This window comes from Labrus mixtus, chromosome 2 (assembly GCF_963584025.1).
Source record: "Labrus mixtus chromosome 2, fLabMix1.1, whole genome shotgun sequence".
NCBI lineage: Eukaryota > Metazoa > Chordata > Actinopteri > Labriformes > Labridae > Labrus > Labrus mixtus.
In genome coordinates this window covers 16,545,303-16,563,482 of record NC_083613.1, presented here as the reverse complement: position 1 = coordinate 16,563,482, position 18,180 = coordinate 16,545,303, and the positions used below count along the sequence as shown (strand labels likewise).

The window sequence follows — 18,180 nt, the reverse complement described above, 5'->3', positions numbered from 1 at the left end:
TTGCATCCTCCCCTCTAGATTCTTGCTTGTGTTTTACTAACTACTTGATGTAGGCTAAGTCGCTTTTAAAAGCGTCTACTAGATGTTTTAGAAATACAATTTTTTTTTTTAAACTTAACGACGTTTAAAATCTATCTTCAAACAGGTCCTTCTGTCCTGATCTTTTTTATAGGTTTTCATTCAGATGTAATTACAGCAGTTGGCCAGCAAATGTCAGCACACTGCCTGAAGCACCGAGTAGACCTCTATGTGTATGCATCTTTAATATTTGGACCTCTCGTCTCCGAGTAGGCTACATGAACACGATCACGATGTGTAGAAATTGTTTGTATAAATGTTTGTTCCTTTGAGCTGCAGATTTTCACTCACAGGAAACAAATGAATCAAATTATTTCAACTGAAACACAAACAGTTCAACAAATCCATGAAGCGGCACAAAGGGAAAAGTCACTTTCCCCGGGAGAGGGAATTTATTTAAGACTCTGATTATCTGTCATGTCATACAAAAAAGCTCACAGAGTGAAACAGAAAAGAACAAATACACAAAAACATATAAAACAACCACAATAATTACAACAATTATAAAGAAATTAAATCACTTCGAAAAATACTAATACTAGAAATAAAACTTTGTACAAAAGAACACATCCTAAAGATGCAGCTAGGTAAAACCACAATTTGTGTTTTATTTCTATTGAATCATGTTTCTATGGGGGATTCAACAACTCACCACCAGGTGTCACTAAACCTACACTTTGCTCCTCACTTAATATGTATTTGTGGGCCTGAATTGATTTTTTTTTTGTTGTCGATTTGTGTTGATAGGCTCAGGTTATGTTCAAATGTATGGCTTTAAATTGTAAAGTGTGGTAATTTTAATCAATTATTATCTGATGATTGTCTCTGTGGGAGTTATAGATCTTCAGCTCTAACACTATGTTTATGAAAAACACTGGAATCAAAGTTATATTTGTAATGTTGCAGAATGAAGCAGTGCTGTTGCAGCAACACTGTCCTGTATAAATCACATAACAGAGACTGCACTCAGTTAGTGATTGATGTAACGTAAATCCAATCCGTTTTACCTGTTTTTTTTTTCTGTTCAAATTCACACATTTAACAAAGCAGATTATTCCCAAAGAAACTGAACAATGAGAACACAGCATCCTCAGGAACCTTTGTTTTTATGTTTGGTACTAATATCCTGGAAAGGTAATTTAACACGGCTGATTTAATAATTAAACAAAGATAATAAAATGTATTAGTCTTTGGGGGACATCATATTTAATGCCTATACAGATATCTGACTGTAACTTCGTCTCACCTAATATCTGATTGAATCTGACTGATCTTGCAGGTGAAGATGCCAGATGTGAAGGTCCTGGGCTGGTGAGGTTAAACGTGGTCTGCGGTTGTGAGGTTGGATGAATGTACTGCCATATACTCAGAAATGACTTTGAAGATGAACTATAGAGAAATTAACATTCAATTTATGGGCAGCAGCTCTGGTGGACATTCCTGCATTCAGCATGCTCATTGCATGTTCCCTCAAAACTCGGGGCATCTGTGGCATTGTGCTGTGTGATAAAACTGCACATTTTACAATGACCTTTTATTGTTCCAGTCTAAGGCACACTTGTGCAATAATCATGCTTTATAATTAGCATCTTGATATGCCACACCTGTCAGATGGATGGATTATCTCAGCAAAAGAGAAATGCTCACTAACACAGATTCAAAGGTCACATATTAAACTCCTTCTCAACAAGTTTAAATACGTCTCAGAGCTCCCCAAAACAGGTCTTTGAAGTTTCTTGCTTAAAATCCACTCTGATCCTGTATTTGATCATGCCTATAACCTCCTATATTTCAGCCCTGCTCAGAACAGACTGTTTCTGTGTCTGTAGCTTTAAATGTAAATGAGCTCTGTTTGAACACGCCCCTCTCTGGAATGGGATATGGCTTGGGCTTTCTTGCTCCATGCCGTATTGTTGAAAGACAGACAGAACTAACCGCCCCCAGCATTGGAAGTTTCCCTCCGCTGGGGGAGGGGCTACTGCCCTTTATGATGTCATGAGGGGAAGATCTCCAAACGGCCTGTTTGAGCACACATTTACTGTAAAGTGGAGCAGGCAAAAGACAGAGAGGATGAACTTTTCTGTTTTTTCTATGGTCTAGTGAAACATTTTAACATGGTAATGTATATTTGCATAATATGTGACCTTTAAACAAATGTGTGAACATAAAGTAAGAGGAATAGGCCTTTTGTGTATAACTGACAAAGTCTTAGATCTTTGATTTCAACTCGTGAATAATTGGAGCAAAAACAAAAATGTTGCATTTCAATTTTTGTCCAGTGAATATGGATGTACAGATGAAGACTACACAGATCTGATGCATCTGTATGTTGGGATGTTTTAATCATTCAGAGCAGTTTTTCACTTTGTTACATTTTATAATTAAAGATAAAAGTAAAGAATATATAAAAAACTTGAACACATAAAAGTTAAACTTTATAAATTATCAGCAAACAGGGTTCAGGTTATGGGTAAGGTCATGGGTGGGTTAGTTAAGGTTATGGGTTAGTATTATCAGTGTCACTCAAACAGTTCAGCCATAATAACAGATATGTTACATAATGATATATGTCCTAATATGGACTATTACCATATTTTATTAATGATCATCTTTATTTAATGCTCAGATCAAAGACCTAGTCCACCTGTGAAACTGGACCAGAGCAAGGACAGGAAGTGATGTCATCAACCAGTTAGAAAATTAACTGTATTTAATTGTTTTAATTTTAACCAAAGACTGTATATAATGGTAATTATATACTGTATATGGTTTAAACCAGGAACATTTGTTGCTTAATTGAAATACTTGTGGTTTTTGGTTATAAAAAATTAAGTTGAGTTCCCATTCATCAAAATGTAACGCTGTTTTAAAAACAATAAAATATTTAAGAAAAAAAGTGCTATCACTCTTTCTCTTTCGTATAAATTAAACTCTTTCTGTAAAATATGTGAGCAGAAAAACAGAGGTATATATTATTTACTATATCTTCATATATGTATTTATATTAATTATTTAAGGCTTTATTATACGAGATGGGGGGGGGGTATTTGGAGTGCTATACTTAGATCATGAAGTGTTAGCAGTAAGGTTAGCTGCAGTCAAAGCGTTTATTTCTAATGCAAAGCGCAGGTTTTGGATTAACATGAAGCTTAATGGTCTGTATCAGACAGAAACACACATGCAGAATTAAAGAGACGTTCCAAAGGGTCCTAGGTTCTCTCTGCAGACTCTGAAGGTTGAATATCTTAGTTTTTATTGGAGTAAAGTTTCTGATGTTGCGTTGAGAGATTGCGGTCCATGTGTTGCTCTGTCACAGGTAGACGGACCAGTAGACCACATTGAAGAATAAGAAGGAGAAGGGGAACAGGGCTCGTGCATACAGGTCAACGCGTTTAGCAGCAGCAGGTATGACTGGCTTGGGTGGGGGGGGTTTCTTGTTGGTTTTGCTCTGGGACTTCAGCACTCCCAAAACTTCCACTGGTTTACCATAACAGTCAAAATTAGAGAGTTCAAAGTCTCGTGGTAAAGATCCCACGATGCTGAAGTCATTGGAGCGAAGGTCTGACTTGGAGGTGCAGACTTTCTTACAGCGAGTTTCTACTACCTGAAGAGGGCAACAGAGAACAAATAAAAACAATATTTTAAATCTTAACTTTTGTTGTTGAAGGAGGAGTCATCAAACTGCTTCAGTTTATTTTAAAGGAAGAATGAGTGACATTTTAAACATAAATATAGCAGAAATCCAGTATATCTTCTGTAACTATGTAACTGAATCAAGACTGTCTAAAATGAGTGAGACGAGCGAGTCCCGCTGGCAGTGATGATGTCTCAGCCGTATATACATCGTGTTTATATGGACAGGGCAGCTGGCCGGCTCATCCCCTTGCGGATAAAAGCTGTTTAAGTGAGGGACTAGAGAAAAGAAGAAGAACATACTCACTGCTTATTTGAATGTCACGTAATTGTTTTTGGATCATGGTCATTTGTGTAAATTCACATGCAATGTGAAGCTACGAGCAAACTAAAGAGTGTTACCATTAGCCTGCTAACACAACAATGCAGCTCAAGACGAGGATAGTTTTGTCCGCTGTTTGCGCTTAGCGCTTAATGCTTAAGTATGATTTGTTCCAATTTGATAATTTCTTATTAGCGAGGGGAGAGTAGTTGGACATGTGTCGCTGTAGGAGAGCGAAGAATTCAGTGTGGTGGAGGTGTTGCCAAACAGCAGTTTGTTTTGGTTGCTCAAGGGCGACATTACTGGATTAAAAAGTCGCACATTCTTCCTTTAGAGCTTTAAGATCCAAAGTACATAATTCATGGAGTCCCACAGGGTAGCGTGCTGGGTCCACTTTTTATTCAATATGAATAATGAAAAACCTGTCTGTCTGCCTCAACCAAGAGTTAATACTATAAATGTTAATCCTTTAAAATAATTTTCACTCAAGGGAATCACTGAGTCCACAGCACAACTTGACATCAATGACAGTAATGAGCAATGTAATTTAATAACTAATAAAGCCTTTACTAAGTGAAAGAAACACTGACTGCCAATCAACAGGTCTTCATGTTTTATATATAAGTTGGTATCATAATTACCTATTAATCACAGTCACACATTAAAAAACATCTGTGTGACCATCAAACGGAATCTATGAACTATCGAAAATTTAAAAATAGGTTTTCAAAGATAAAACCATTAAACAGACTTGGACTCTCCAGACTCCTCTAACGCTCTGCTTCTGTTTTAGTTTCTCTCAGCTTTCAGAGTCAGTTCTTTATGCTGCAGCCACAGAACTGTGTACAGAATAATGATGTTCTGTTTATTGATGACCATCAATGACAACTGTAGAGAGCTCACATCATTATTGATGTTGTAATATTTGTTCTTTGTATGGACAGTCCTATGGAAATAAATACTTTCTCAAGGTGTGACCAGGTGCTTCAGAATCAAAGATTCATAAGAAGAATATCCTTTCAATGAAGGAAAGACAATCAGAAATATTTGATCATGTTTGTTTTCTAACATTTGTAGTGAATCAAATGATTTCTTGGAGATAGCCTTCTTCGATGCTAGGCTACTTATTGAAAAAACAAATGATTACTGAGGTCTGCAGAGTCCAGAACTGAACAATACACAAACTATATAATCTTAAATATATTTGAATATCAATATAGTTTCCTCCTTCTGGTGGGACTTTTTCACACTTCCTGTAATGCGGACATGTTATACATGTTGTACAACTCAGGATGAATCCATCACACATTATATAACTTAATGAATGTTTTTTTCTCAACAGAACCCGCCAGAATCCTTATAAGGAAGCATCTGGACATTTCTTTTAAAAGATTTATTTTTGGGCCACAGGTCCAATTTAAACCCAGGACACCCTCTTCGAGGAGTACAGCCTGTGTACATGGAGCGCAAACTAACCACTTGGCCACCGGTATGCCAACATCCGGGCATTTCTGGCAGGTCACTGTGCCCTGAACTGTACTGTGTTTACTTTTCAGCAATCATATAATTGTTATATAAAACCCAAATAGGTCAAATAACAACCTTGTCCTCAGTTGATTTCATTGCTGTAGACAATTTCGGACAGATCTCATATTCCTTTATATGCTTATGAACACATATTGTATATGTTATATGTATTACTGTATGCATCATCTTATTGCTACATATCATTACCACACCTGCATTTTACTTACTTGACTATCTAATGATACATGCAAATAATACACTACACGTTTCTGCTGAAGGACAGACAGCTCTTAAGCATCGCCCTTAAACACAAACTGGAGAAAAAAACTTTTAGATATCATCTGATAACAATAAAGATCCATATGATGTGTGTTAGATAATGGGACTGCTGGCCCAGGTGTTTTTACCTGAAGGGTGTTTACATGTATAGGTGTTCCTCCTGTTCCATTCACTGTGTTGTTACTTTTGTTATTTGTAGTTTTCTGTCCTTCCTCTTTCTCTTTCAAAGCTTTCTCCTTGGCTGCCATTTTAGCTTTTTCCTCTTCGATCAGTCTGGGACTGTTCAACATCACCTGAGAGGGGGTGAGGGGGCGAGAGAGAGAGACAGAGGGAGAGGCAGGTTAGAGAGTGGGGGACACAGAGAGATAGGGAGCAACGATTTAATAGATTGTATAGGGTTAGGGTTAACATTTTACAGCCTATTAGTTTATTGTATGGTCAGCGAAATACCACACGAGGTGTGTGTGTGTGTATGTGTGTGTGTGTGTGTGTGTGTGTGTGTGTGTGTGTGTGCGTGTGTGTCTATGTCTGACCTGTACCACAGCGTATTCAACCAGAGATGAAAATCCATAGAGCAAACAGGCAATGAGCCAGATGTCGATGGCCTTCACGTAAGAAACCTTTGGTAGCTCTGACGCTAACAACATGCTCTCACTGGAGAGAGACAGGACTGACAGGATACCTGCATGAACATAATAATAATGTTATAACATCACTACACTCAGCATTTATATGTGGGGCATTCAGCCTCATTTCAGCCTGAAGATGTGATAAGGATGAAAATGAAGACGCACATGAGGATGTTCAGTGACCCTCCTGTCCTGGATCCATGGGGGAGGGGGAGAGGAATGAGGAGGGAGGAGGGAGGAGGGAGGAGGGAGGAGGGAGGAGGGAGGGAGGAGGGAGGAGGGAGGAGGGGGATGGGCGCACCGTTAGAGTGACAGATAGGACAATCACATTAAACTTTCTTCATCCGTGCAGGAAACAGAGAAATAGGAGGCTGATAAATGACTGAAGTGAGCCTCAGACCTACATCTATTTACAGAGATGATTCAGTGAAATGTCAGATTATCATAAAAACTGTCAGATTATCCGTCAAAAAAATTGTATTAGAGATTATTTTGTATTCATAAACTTTATATTAATCTAGTATTAGATGTTTCAGGTAATTGTTAGTTCAGCATGTATTAGATATTTGGCATATATAAGTAAAAAACAACTCCTTGATTAATCAAGTGTTTTTTTCTGACCCAGTGGCACTCGAGCGGCCGAGGCGTCTGGATTGATCCAGAACGACAACCAGGACAAAACAACGATGAGAAGAGTCGGAGCATACACTCCCATCAGGTAGAAGCCGACCTGCCGACGCAGAGTGAAGATCACCTCCACACAGGTGTAATAACCTGAAAACATAAAGAAACGTTTTTATAGATTCAAATAAACTCACCTACAGAAGATAAAAGGGAATTAAATATTGGACGTTTATAAACAGAAAAAACAGGGTGTTCATTTTTACTGCAGACAGTTTATGTAAATGTAAGAGATGAAACCAAATTCACTTTTTTTTAAATAATAAATAAATAAAATAATTCCACATTATGTTTATTTCAGGTTTTATGGAGCTCAGTGTAAATTCAAGCAGGAAGATTGATTATATTCTCTCGCACATTCATTCAATTCTTCATTGAATTTTAGACACTCCCTCTCTACTACTTCCTCCGTCTCCCTGCTCTGGTGATCAGCTGATCATGGGCGTTTATTCTCTAAGTAATTAACCAACCAGATTCTGCCACAACCTCTCTCAACCAATCATCCTGCTGCAGTCAAATTTTAAAATCTTTTCTCTCTCTCTACAGTCATTCTGTCTTTTCATTGTAACCTCTGCGCTGGCGGGACTTATGCTTCTCACTCATTGTAGACAGTCATGACCTAGAGAGATATACATACAAAGGATATACTTGATTTCTGCTGTATTTATGTGTAAATGTTACACATTCTTCCTTTAAATAACTTTATCATACCTGTGATGATTCTGTTTGGCTTTGGCTGTAGGTGTTTTGTGTCTTTTCTCTCTCTCCTTCTCCACCTCCCCTTTCTGTTCTCTTTCTTCTGTAGGTTTGGGTGTGGCAGGGGGTGGGGCTGGCTTCTCCTCTCAGGTGCAGACGAGGCACACCTGGCTCCTCTAAGCTCATCAACCTGACGATAAAAGCCTGGGGTGGATACTGATTGTCCCATGCTATCCTCTTTCACTATCCTCTTTACCTTAACCCCGGGGAAATTGTCATGAGGTTAAGGAAAGATGTTAGGAGAATTCATAAAGGACTAAGGGAAAGGCGGCAATGTTGCTCTGACAATCCGACCGCATTTCCACTAGGCGACGTAATTATGCGACGGCGGAGGTTGATGACGTGGGTCTACCATGGTGAAACTAACATTTTCTGAAAATGGAATACTAAAAGCGCATCTAAAAAACTTTCCCCTGAAATAATCCTAATTACTGCAAGGTTGGGACTGAAATAAAAGGAATAAAGGCTACCAGGCTACAAGTTATTTGTTATTTTTCGTAAACGGTCGGATGCGCGAGTCGCTTTAAATGTTGTGGCCACAAGGAATTGTGGGACGGCATTATCTCATCTCCTTTGGTAAAGGATGGTCCAGTGTACCCTATGCTAAAGGAGGTTATAAAGGAAGCATTGACGCACCTTATCATGGCCGCCACTTAGATGCTTCCGGGTCTTTTAACTCAGTAAGGAACCTTCCTAAGCAAAAATGACAATTGGAATGCACCCCTTGTCTTCACTCCACGACTCTGCCAGATAATTCCGTCTTGTTTGTTAGTTTTCTGCGTACTCTCTTTCAGTGTTTCTTCCAGAGATTTTTCTAGTGTTGGTTAGCTTCCTATTTTGCAGTGTTTTTGTGGCTCTTGATGTTTTTGTCCTTACCTGTGTTTTTTTTTATGTGCACAGGTATTCTGGTGTGCCTCGCTGCTTCACCAGTCTCAGTGTCTGAGTTTTATTCATCCTCATGTAGTCTCCAGGATAACTCTACTGGCCAGCGAGCTCCCTGCTTCCACTGGCTGCTCTCTTTCCTCTTTTTGTTTATTAAACAAAATTTATTACATTTCATTAGGGGTTTAAATTCAACCTAAACCTAACAATACAGTTTATATAAATACTGTTCTGTAGTTATAACTTCATTAGGTCATTGTTCATGTTTCAATAATAATCAATAATCATCGCTGACTTACCTGTGCCCTGGTAGTACTTTGTGCAGTTTCCATATATGATGTCTTCTTTTTTGATGTCAAACTGAGGCAGAGCAATTTCTTCCATCTGAACGGGATCAGACTGCCACATGAACACCAGATCACTGGTGGTGTAACCGACTGAAAAAAACAAGAAAATATCCTTATTATTCATTATATATATTCATAAAAACTGCTTACATTGTGTATTAAAGTACCCCTTTAAACTTTATTTAATTGAGTTGATTTTTCTCAAATTATTTATGAGCATAGAACAGATTAAAGTGAGGGTTTTGAATATATGAGAAAAATAAAATGTAGTTTAAAATGAAACCATTCCTCTCTGGATCACATCAGCTTGGTTGTTTTAATGCTTTAAAGGAGCAATATGTAACTCCGACACCTAGCGTTTAAAATGGGTACTGCAGCGCAAATTCAAAACATTGGAGAGATATGTCTCCCCCGCCCCCTCCTCCCTACAATTGATGCTCACACAGGTTGCCATGTCGCTGACACTGAAGCTTTGAATTGGTCTATAAATCTTTTTGCTTTCTAACCTCTCTCCATTTTTTAAAAGCATCTCCAATATTGATCCTATAGTTTGACCACGTTTCTGCTCGCGCAGCTTATTAGAAAAATGCAGAAGCTTTTTAGGTCGGGTAGAATCACTTCTATCTAAATAATTGCTTTCATCAACACTTTTTGGTTTGGCAAACCAAGGGGCGAGGGACAAAACGGAATGTTTCCTTAATGTCTGATGATATAGTAAGGTCATTTTATGATTTAAGTCAGTAACTATCTTTCATATTAAACCTCTCATCTGAATTCAAATGATCAAGATTTGTTAATCCATTGTTGGTCTATCCTGGGTCAAGATAGAATCAGTCTGATTTAATGTTTGATATTTGGTGAAATGTTTTAAGGGTCCTTCATTGTTTCAATTTAATAATGTCTTACATTTGTTACTGTAAATTTAATTATTTTAGGAGAAAATAATCTCTGTTTCAAACCTCACAGATCATTAAATACTGAAACTCTGATTTTCAATGTTTTAGCTTCTGAGATCACAGATTATTTTAAATTTACACTTTCAACAGCTGTTTCACTGCATGTAATTATATAACACTGTGTGTGTGTTTGTGTGTGTGTGTGTGTGTGTGTGTGTGTGTGTGTGTGTGTGTGTGTGTGTGTGTGTGTGTGTGTGTGTGTGTGTGCACTCACAGCTCTCCAGCTGCATCTTACACCGCTGTGTGTCCATCGGGAAGAGAGTGAGATCCAACGGACATGAGAGGGTCACTGACAACCTACACACACACACACACACACACACACACACACACACACACACACACACACACACACACACAGAGAGAAAGAGTATCTGTTTATGGTCTGTTATAATTTATGTAGCTGTGTTAATAAGACCAGTGATGAAGTGGAGGATCAATAACTAAAGTCATGAAGAGGAGGTTGTACCTCATGCTGATGAGCACATCTCCGTTCCTGAAGATGAAGAGCAGGATGTTGTCTTGCGTCACGTCATGGAAGTTGGCGCTCTTCTCGTTGGCAAAGAACAGGTCGGGTTTCCACAAACACTGGAACATGTTTGGGTCGATGGTCAGAGAGTCACTCTTATAGTCTGTGGGCAGACGAAGACGAGGGTCGTTCCACCGCTGACGGAGGAAGATGTTCACCCTGTAGTCCTACACACACACACACACACACACACACACACACACAGAACCTTATTGTGTACATCTATTAATCTACATCAGTATTAGTGAATATAAATACAACTACTCCATCAATTCATATGTTTATGTTTTCACCATAAACATGATGGATAATAACATAAAGATAGAATTAATAGTAACAAAAAGATACTCTGTAAATCCTCCAATAATAACCGGGGTCTTTGTTTACTAAACTGCAGAAAGTACCAGGCCTTTATATTTTTTATGAGAGGCAAATTATATCAACATCTCCCTGTCTGAGAAGTTGAATTGGTCAGATTTTAGTACAAAGTGTAATTTATTTATTATTATTTTATACCTTTATTGGAGAGTCAAGACAGCGGATAGAGTGGGAAACCGGGAGAGAGAGATTTGGGAATGACATACGGGAAAGGAGCCATGGGTCAGACTTGAGCCCGGGCTGCTTCGAGGACTACAGGCTCCGTACATGGGGTTGCGTAAACTAACCACAAGACCAACAGAACCGGCGAAGTGAATATTTTTGGACCAAACCCCTTTGCCAAATACACCGTCACTGCTGCCATCTGCTGATACTCATCATTTTTTAAACCTATTTTGTAATTAACAATCTCAACCTTTATTAAAACATTAAACAGCTTTAGCACCTGCTTCTCTCTCTCTCACCCTCTCTCTCTGTCTTATGTCCCACTCTCACACTTTCTCTAATTTTGTGAGAGAAATGAGCTTCAGCTCGACCTCTTAACATTTAAAACCGAGCTGGAAATGTGAAAGGTCATTTCTGTGTCTGTAAAAATATTTTATATGTTGACCCAAAACTGTAAATGCTTCAGAATTCTGGTGGATCGGTCGAAACATATGAGACATTCTGTTTTAAACTGCCCATGGGCAAAATGTACAAGTGAGAGTCTGTCCATTCTTGATGAAAATCTCTTTCTTTGTGTCTTCTTTTCTAAATTTAGAGCACACTATGTTTACTTTTCCCTGACTCACCCCGGCTGTGTTCACACTGCAAGCCTTAATGCTCAGTTCCGATTTTTTATTCAGATCTGATTTTCTTTTTTAGCCGTTCATATTGCTTTTTAAATGTAGCCTGTATCAGACTCCTGTGGGAATCCACATATGAAAGTGGCCCAAATCTGATCTAAAAAGATCATTTGTGCTGTTCACATTGTTATCTAAACATCAGATCTGAGTCACATAGGAGCCTTCATTTGTCATGTTGTGTTTATGAGACCGTCTGCTGACTCCTCCGGGTGGTTCAGTTCACTTGCAGTGCCTGGTCTGTGTAGAACATTTGATTAGCTGAGTAGTATCACGTCATGTGTAACGATTGTTACCGTATAGAATAAATAGACTACAGTTAAAGAAGCATTGAAAGCTGTACTGTTTGAAATGTAAAAGTAGATCAAATTAGCATGTTCAAGTTAACAATTTACCCTGGCTTGTTAAACATATTTGTTGGTGTGGCAGTAATAGGAGCACGGATGCTAATTGACTACTAGTAACTTATTGAAGATTTCCATAATTGATTATTACGAGGGAGTGAGCTGATGTCAACACTGTAAAAAGAATTGTGTACCATTGTGGTCTCCTGGATGGATCCGAAGCTGTTGATAAAGATGTTCACTTTGGACTCCACAGGGATCCCTGAAGCACACACATACATAAACACACACTCAGCACCGAGAAAAAGTTGTCCATTGGTTCTTGATGTGATGTTAAGGTTACCATGGTGACACGTATAGGGGGGCAAATAGAGGGTTTGTTCAAACAGACTCAGATTGTCATTTAGAGCAAAAAAACAGCAAAAAATAAATGAATGAATATTTCCTAAACTAAACATCTGTGTGTGTGTGCGTGTGCGTGTGTGTGTGCGTGTGCGTGTGTGTGCGTGTGTGTGCGAACATCTGGTTGGTTGTAGCTTGGAGCTTCATATTAAATGAAGCACAAAAACTCCTCATGTTGTTTCTGTTCTTTTTTCTCCTTTTTTCATTTCATCTTCATCCCTCCATCATCATCATGATCAACATCGCATCATCAACATCATCATCATCACATCACCTTGTTCTCGTTTATCGCTCTGCACACACAAACACTGTTGTAGTCTTTCACATGTTAATTCCACAGACTGTATGAAAAGATGGACAACATGGCAGCTCCCTAAAAGTGAAATCAAAATATTTAGAGCTCCTCCTGTTCACTAGCTGCAGTATAGGTCATAAGCTCCGCCTCCTCCATTTTAACAGATAAGACATGTATTAAACTATAAAGTTTAAATACACCTAAGATACATTTTTCTCAAACATCATTTATTTAATAATAGGACGCTCTTATCATTCTGATTTATGTCTATGTTTTGTTTAGCTTTAATTAGTTATTTGATGCTATAATAAGGAATATTACGTCATGATTGACAGCTCTGTTGACAAATGAGGCTCCTGCAGCGCTGTGTGCGCCGGATTATCAGAGTGGAGGAGGAACGGTGAGAGGAAACGTAACAAACACTAACACAAGAGTCATTTAACTTTCCATAACCGTGAGTGTCTGCTTAAAAAACAGACAAAATAATATTTTCTGCTGTGGACTGTAGTTAAAGGCGTGTTTTGGTTAGAGGAAGGGGGTGGGACATCAATGCTTCAACTCCACTAGCTGAACTCTATAACCGGGGGTATTTTAGCTTCACTTTAGTACAACAAGAGGAAGTGGAGATGTGTGTCCATCTTTATATAAAGTGTTTCGTTAATTATGACTTCACTGTATTCTGTATATGAAAATGTTTGCATATACTTAGTGTGTATTTAACTGCACACACTCATGCACTGCTGTAATTCTTACCCTGAAAGTTGGGTCGTATTCGAGGGTCGTAGCTGACCATCAGGCGGTTCAGGATGTTGGAAGTGGAATTCTCTGGAACCTGAGCCAGATCTTCAGCAGACAGCTGACTGTTATAGAGGACATTCATATAAAATGTGATAGTTTCACCTGTGTGCTATATGACCTCCATACATGATACACAGCTCGGGTTTTACACACTGAATAATACACCAACATGGGGGTATTACCCCTCGGATAAAACACACCTGGAGTTATTACACACATGATAATGTAAACAGCTGGGCTTATTACACACAAGATAATTTAAATACATGAGCTTATTACAAACAGGATAATATGAACTATGATAATAATACACATACAGAAAAAAACTGCTTTCATTAAATAAATAAACACACATTCACACAAAGAACAGAAACGATTCAGTTTGCTGGACTTCATCACAGATGATTTTTATGAAGAAGATAAAACAGAAAAGTGTGATTATAATGAATGTGACAGTGAAACAGCAGGAGAGTTTAGTGTTAAAAATAATCAATATGTAAACATTTTGCATTATAACTGATTTAGTGTTAATGTTTGGTTAAGCATTGAACGTGTTCCCCTCTCTGCAGTACAGATGGCAGGTTGGAATGTCAAAATAATTCACAAAAATAAGGTAAGCATGTGAAAAAAGACATCCCATGTTTCTGAATAATACCTGAAAATGGGTTAAACAAATGGAGATATTAAAACTGATTAGAGAATAATGTATCGACTTACGATGGGCAGACGACCTGCTTTCCTTTCTTCCCTTTCTTTGTAGACTTTCCTTCTGCGGCCGAAGTCAGAAGACAACAAGACAGACACAACAGCAGGAACAGCGGCCTCAGAGCAGGAACCATGATGCCTGAAACATACAGAAACATACATCAAACGCTACATCTTAACACAACATTTATAATAATGTGACAATAAGACAGAAACAGCAGCAATGAGGTTTAGTTTACAGATGAGCCTTAAAGCAGGAAAAAGGAAGGACAAAGAACACTTCAAATTGATTATTTGTCTGTGTGAATTATAAGTCTGATTGTCTGTCAAACATTTAATAAGGTTATGTTGTTGACCACTTTAAGTTAGTTATTATACAGTAACGTTACTTTATAATGCTTTTATGTGTGAACTTCGTCTTCTGTTGGATTATTTTATCATCAGATTTAAATCAAACTGACGGATTATATAACTGTAATGAAGAGTTAATTCACTGGATCTGTTCAGTTAAACTGGTCTGATATCAGTTTGTTATAAAAGATGAATGTTAAAACTTAAATATCACAAGGAAACACTGCATACATTTTCATTGTTATGCAGATGATACTCAACTATATCAATGAAGTCAGATGACACCAATAACTTAAAGGTGCACTATGTAGATTTGGTAGTGAAATTTGAAAGTTGGAGAAGTGAAACAATTCTATGCTATATTTTCTGAACTAAATACACAAACTTTATTCAAGGAAAATTTGGTCCCTGGAACACTGTTTGAAAGTTAAAAGTTACCAGGAGAGTTACAGTTTCACTGTTGCAGGCCCACCACCACAACTTCTCGTGTAGCATTTTATCTTCAAACTGTGTTCCAGGGACCAAATTTTCCTCTGAGGACAGTTTGTGTATAGAGTTATCAACATGTACCACAGAATCTCTACACTTCTCCAACTTTCACATTTCTCTACCAAAACTACATAGTGCACCTTTAAATAAACTAGAAGCATGCCTTAAAGGCAGAATGTCAAACACTTTACACATAAACACAACAGAAATCAAGTATATCCTCTGAGTCATGAATGCCTACAATGAGTGAGAAGCATGAGTCTCGCCAGCTGTACTGTTGTCGGAGCCGTGTTTACATGGACGGGACAGCCTTGCATATAAAGCTGTTTCAGTCAAGGACTAGAGAAAAACAGAATAATACAGCCTACTCACTGCTTATTTGGATGTCATGTAATTTAGATCATGGTCATTCTGTGTCAATTTATGTGCAATATGAAGCTATGAGATAACAAAAGCGTGCTAACAATAGCCTGCTCACACGACAATGCAGGCCACAGGCAATTGCAGCTTGAGCCAAGAACAATTTTGTCCACTGCTTGCGCTAAATTGTGCTTAATTATGGTGTGTTCTAATTCATAACTCCTTTGTGTGAACACGAGTGGAGAGGGATTGGATGATTTGCAGATGGAGGAGAGCGGAGGCTTCAGAATAGCGGAGGTGTCGCCAATCAGCAGTTTGTTTTGGTTTCATGCTGGTGCTCAAGGGCGACATCTACTGGATCAAAAGTCGCACATTCTTCCTTTAAGGACATAAGGTCCTGGATGACCAGATTTTTATTTGCCTCTTAATTCAGACCAAAGTTATTGTGCTTGGCCCCAAACACCTCAGATGCATTTTTTCTAACGATATCATTCTAGTTTTCATCAGCCTGGCATCCCAAATAAATCCAATTTCCAATTTTATTGCAATTTTATTTTACAGGGATGCCCTAGTAAGTCTCGACGAGTAAGTCTAGACTATTCAGTTGGTCCAAAATGCTCCAGCTCATCTACCTATCTAACTCCTATTGGCTTCTCTGCACTGGCTTCCTATAAAATCTAGAATTGCATTTAAAATTCTTCTTTCTCACTTAATAAGCTCCTAATTGTCAGGTACCATCTTATCTTGAAAAAGCTAATAGTGCCGTTTTACCACTCAAGAACATTCTTCCCCCAGAAAGCAGGCCTGCTCGTGGTACCTAAAGTCTCTAAATGTACTATGGGAGGTAGAGCCTTCTTCAGTTATCTGGCCCCTCTCCTTTGGAATCATCTACCAGTGGGAGTCCGGGAGGCAGTCTCCTTTTTGTTAAAGCTTATATTTAGAGCTAGCTCAGGCTTGGACCTGCTCCTAGTTTTGCTGCTATAGGCTAAGACTGCCATGGGACCTGGCACACTGAGCCCCTTTCTCTCCCTCTTATCTATGTTTTCATGTCCCAACAACGCATGATATAAGTACTTTCCATCATTAGTAGTTTTTTGCTCTCTGTCCTCTCTCTGTCCCAGAATGCAGGCATACTCGTGCTGCTATAGGCTTAGACTGCCGTGGGACCTGGCACACTGAGCTCTATAGTATGATCATTTCTTGTTGGTTCAGCCTTCATAGTTTTGATACCAAATAAGTGTTTTAAGTAAAAGTTCTGTACTTAGTTCAAATAAAGCATGTTTGTGGAATTTATGTCCAATACAGTGCATCCTATAACAGCCTTTGTTATGCTGTTCATGAGCTAAAGTGTTGCTTTCTTCTAGCAGAGAGACCTGTCTGCTCATTAATCAGCTGTTCTCTTCCTAAACTAGGAGCACGTTCACTTCATTTGCTCCACATCCTTAAAACAAATCCAAACTGAAGAGTTAAAGAACATATGATGCAACATAAGGTCCCCCCATGTAGCCCATCAGCGCTGCATGCAGCCTCACACACAGAGAGAAGGTCCTGTGTATGTGTGTAGGGGGTAGGGGGTGAGAGGGGGACTGCGGCGATACGATGACACAGCTCGCTGAGGCTTTTATGGTCACACACACACACACACACACTCACATACACACATCACATTGCATTGTTCTTCATCTGTTCACATGTAAAAACTAGTTATAGCACACACACACACGCACACACACAAATCACATTGCATCGTTCTTCATCTGTTCACATATAAAAACTAGTTATATCACACACACACACACACACACACACACACACACACACACACACAGGTATAACACAGGCTCCTTCTCACACAAGGGCAAACCCGGAGCTAATATTACTGTCCTTCAGCATGAGGTAAAGATTCATTACTCTGTTTCTTACCCCACACACACACACACACACACACACACACACACACCACACAGACATGCACCACACAGACACACAAATACAGAGTGACACAACAGTACGGCACAAGAACACAAACTGCATGTTTCTTTAATTCCTACCTCTGGAGCGTTGGATCATCAGCGCTGCTGCATCACACGATTTAGAGGTTGTTCAGAGAGACGCTGCTGTGCTCCCACTCCGTCCTCTCTCTCTCTCTCTCTCTCTCTCTCCCTGTGTGTGTGTGTATGTGTGTCTGTGTGTGTGGGGGGGGGTTTGTGTGTGTGAGGTTTATCTGCATAGCTCTGTATTTGAGTCCAAGTTCCTCTCTGCTGCCTGAGGGGGAACCGGACTGTTACTGACTCACAGCTTCATCAGCAGCGACTAAATTCAATCAGCTGATTGTTTCTAACGAGAGCAGACGACAGGGACAAAATTTTCACACTCTCATAAATCACCAGGACAGGTGTGTGGTGTTTGGTGTGGGGGTTTAGTGTAGTGCAGTGATTTGTGCAGTGACTTGCGTGTAATGTTTAGTGGAATATTGTGTGTAATGTGTGTGTAGTCTCTTGTGTAATATTGGGTTTAATGTTCAGTGTACTGTTTGGTGTAGTGCTTAGAGTATAATACTGTGTGTGATGTTGTGTGTAGTGTTTGGTGTGATGATG

General features: G+C 38.9%; 1 protein-coding gene across 1 annotated transcript; it reads right to left on the bottom strand.

Moving 5' to 3' along the window:
* Positions 1-2,997: 2,997 nt before the first annotated feature.
* Positions 2,998-17,771, bottom strand: LOC132986789 (glycine receptor subunit beta-like). Its single transcript, XM_061053433.1, has 11 exons — positions 17,635-17,771; positions 14,396-14,522; positions 13,634-13,740; positions 12,378-12,445; positions 10,560-10,786; positions 10,305-10,387; positions 9,087-9,224; positions 7,090-7,242; positions 6,373-6,521; positions 5,968-6,132; positions 2,998-3,682 (listed from the first exon to the last, which is right to left on the bottom strand). The coding sequence occupies exons 1-11, from the start codon at positions 17,651-17,653 to the stop codon at positions 3,389-3,391; spliced, it is 1,530 nt and encodes a 509-aa protein (XP_060909416.1). The 5' UTR covers positions 17,654-17,771; the 3' UTR covers positions 2,998-3,388.
* Between the last annotated feature and the right edge of the window lie 409 nt (positions 17,772-18,180).

Bases quoted from the DNA above. Each gene is read 5' to 3' on its own strand.
- LOC132986789 (XM_061053433.1), bottom strand. The intron at 9,225-10,304 runs GTGAGTGCACAC...TGTTTTTTTCAG, and splicing joins TAAGATGCAGCTGGAGAGCT to TCGGTTACACCACCAGTGAT. The intron at 7,243-9,086 runs GTAAGTCAGCGA...TTATGTTTTCAG, and splicing joins AAAGTACTACCAGGGCACAG to GTTATTACACCTGTGTGGAG.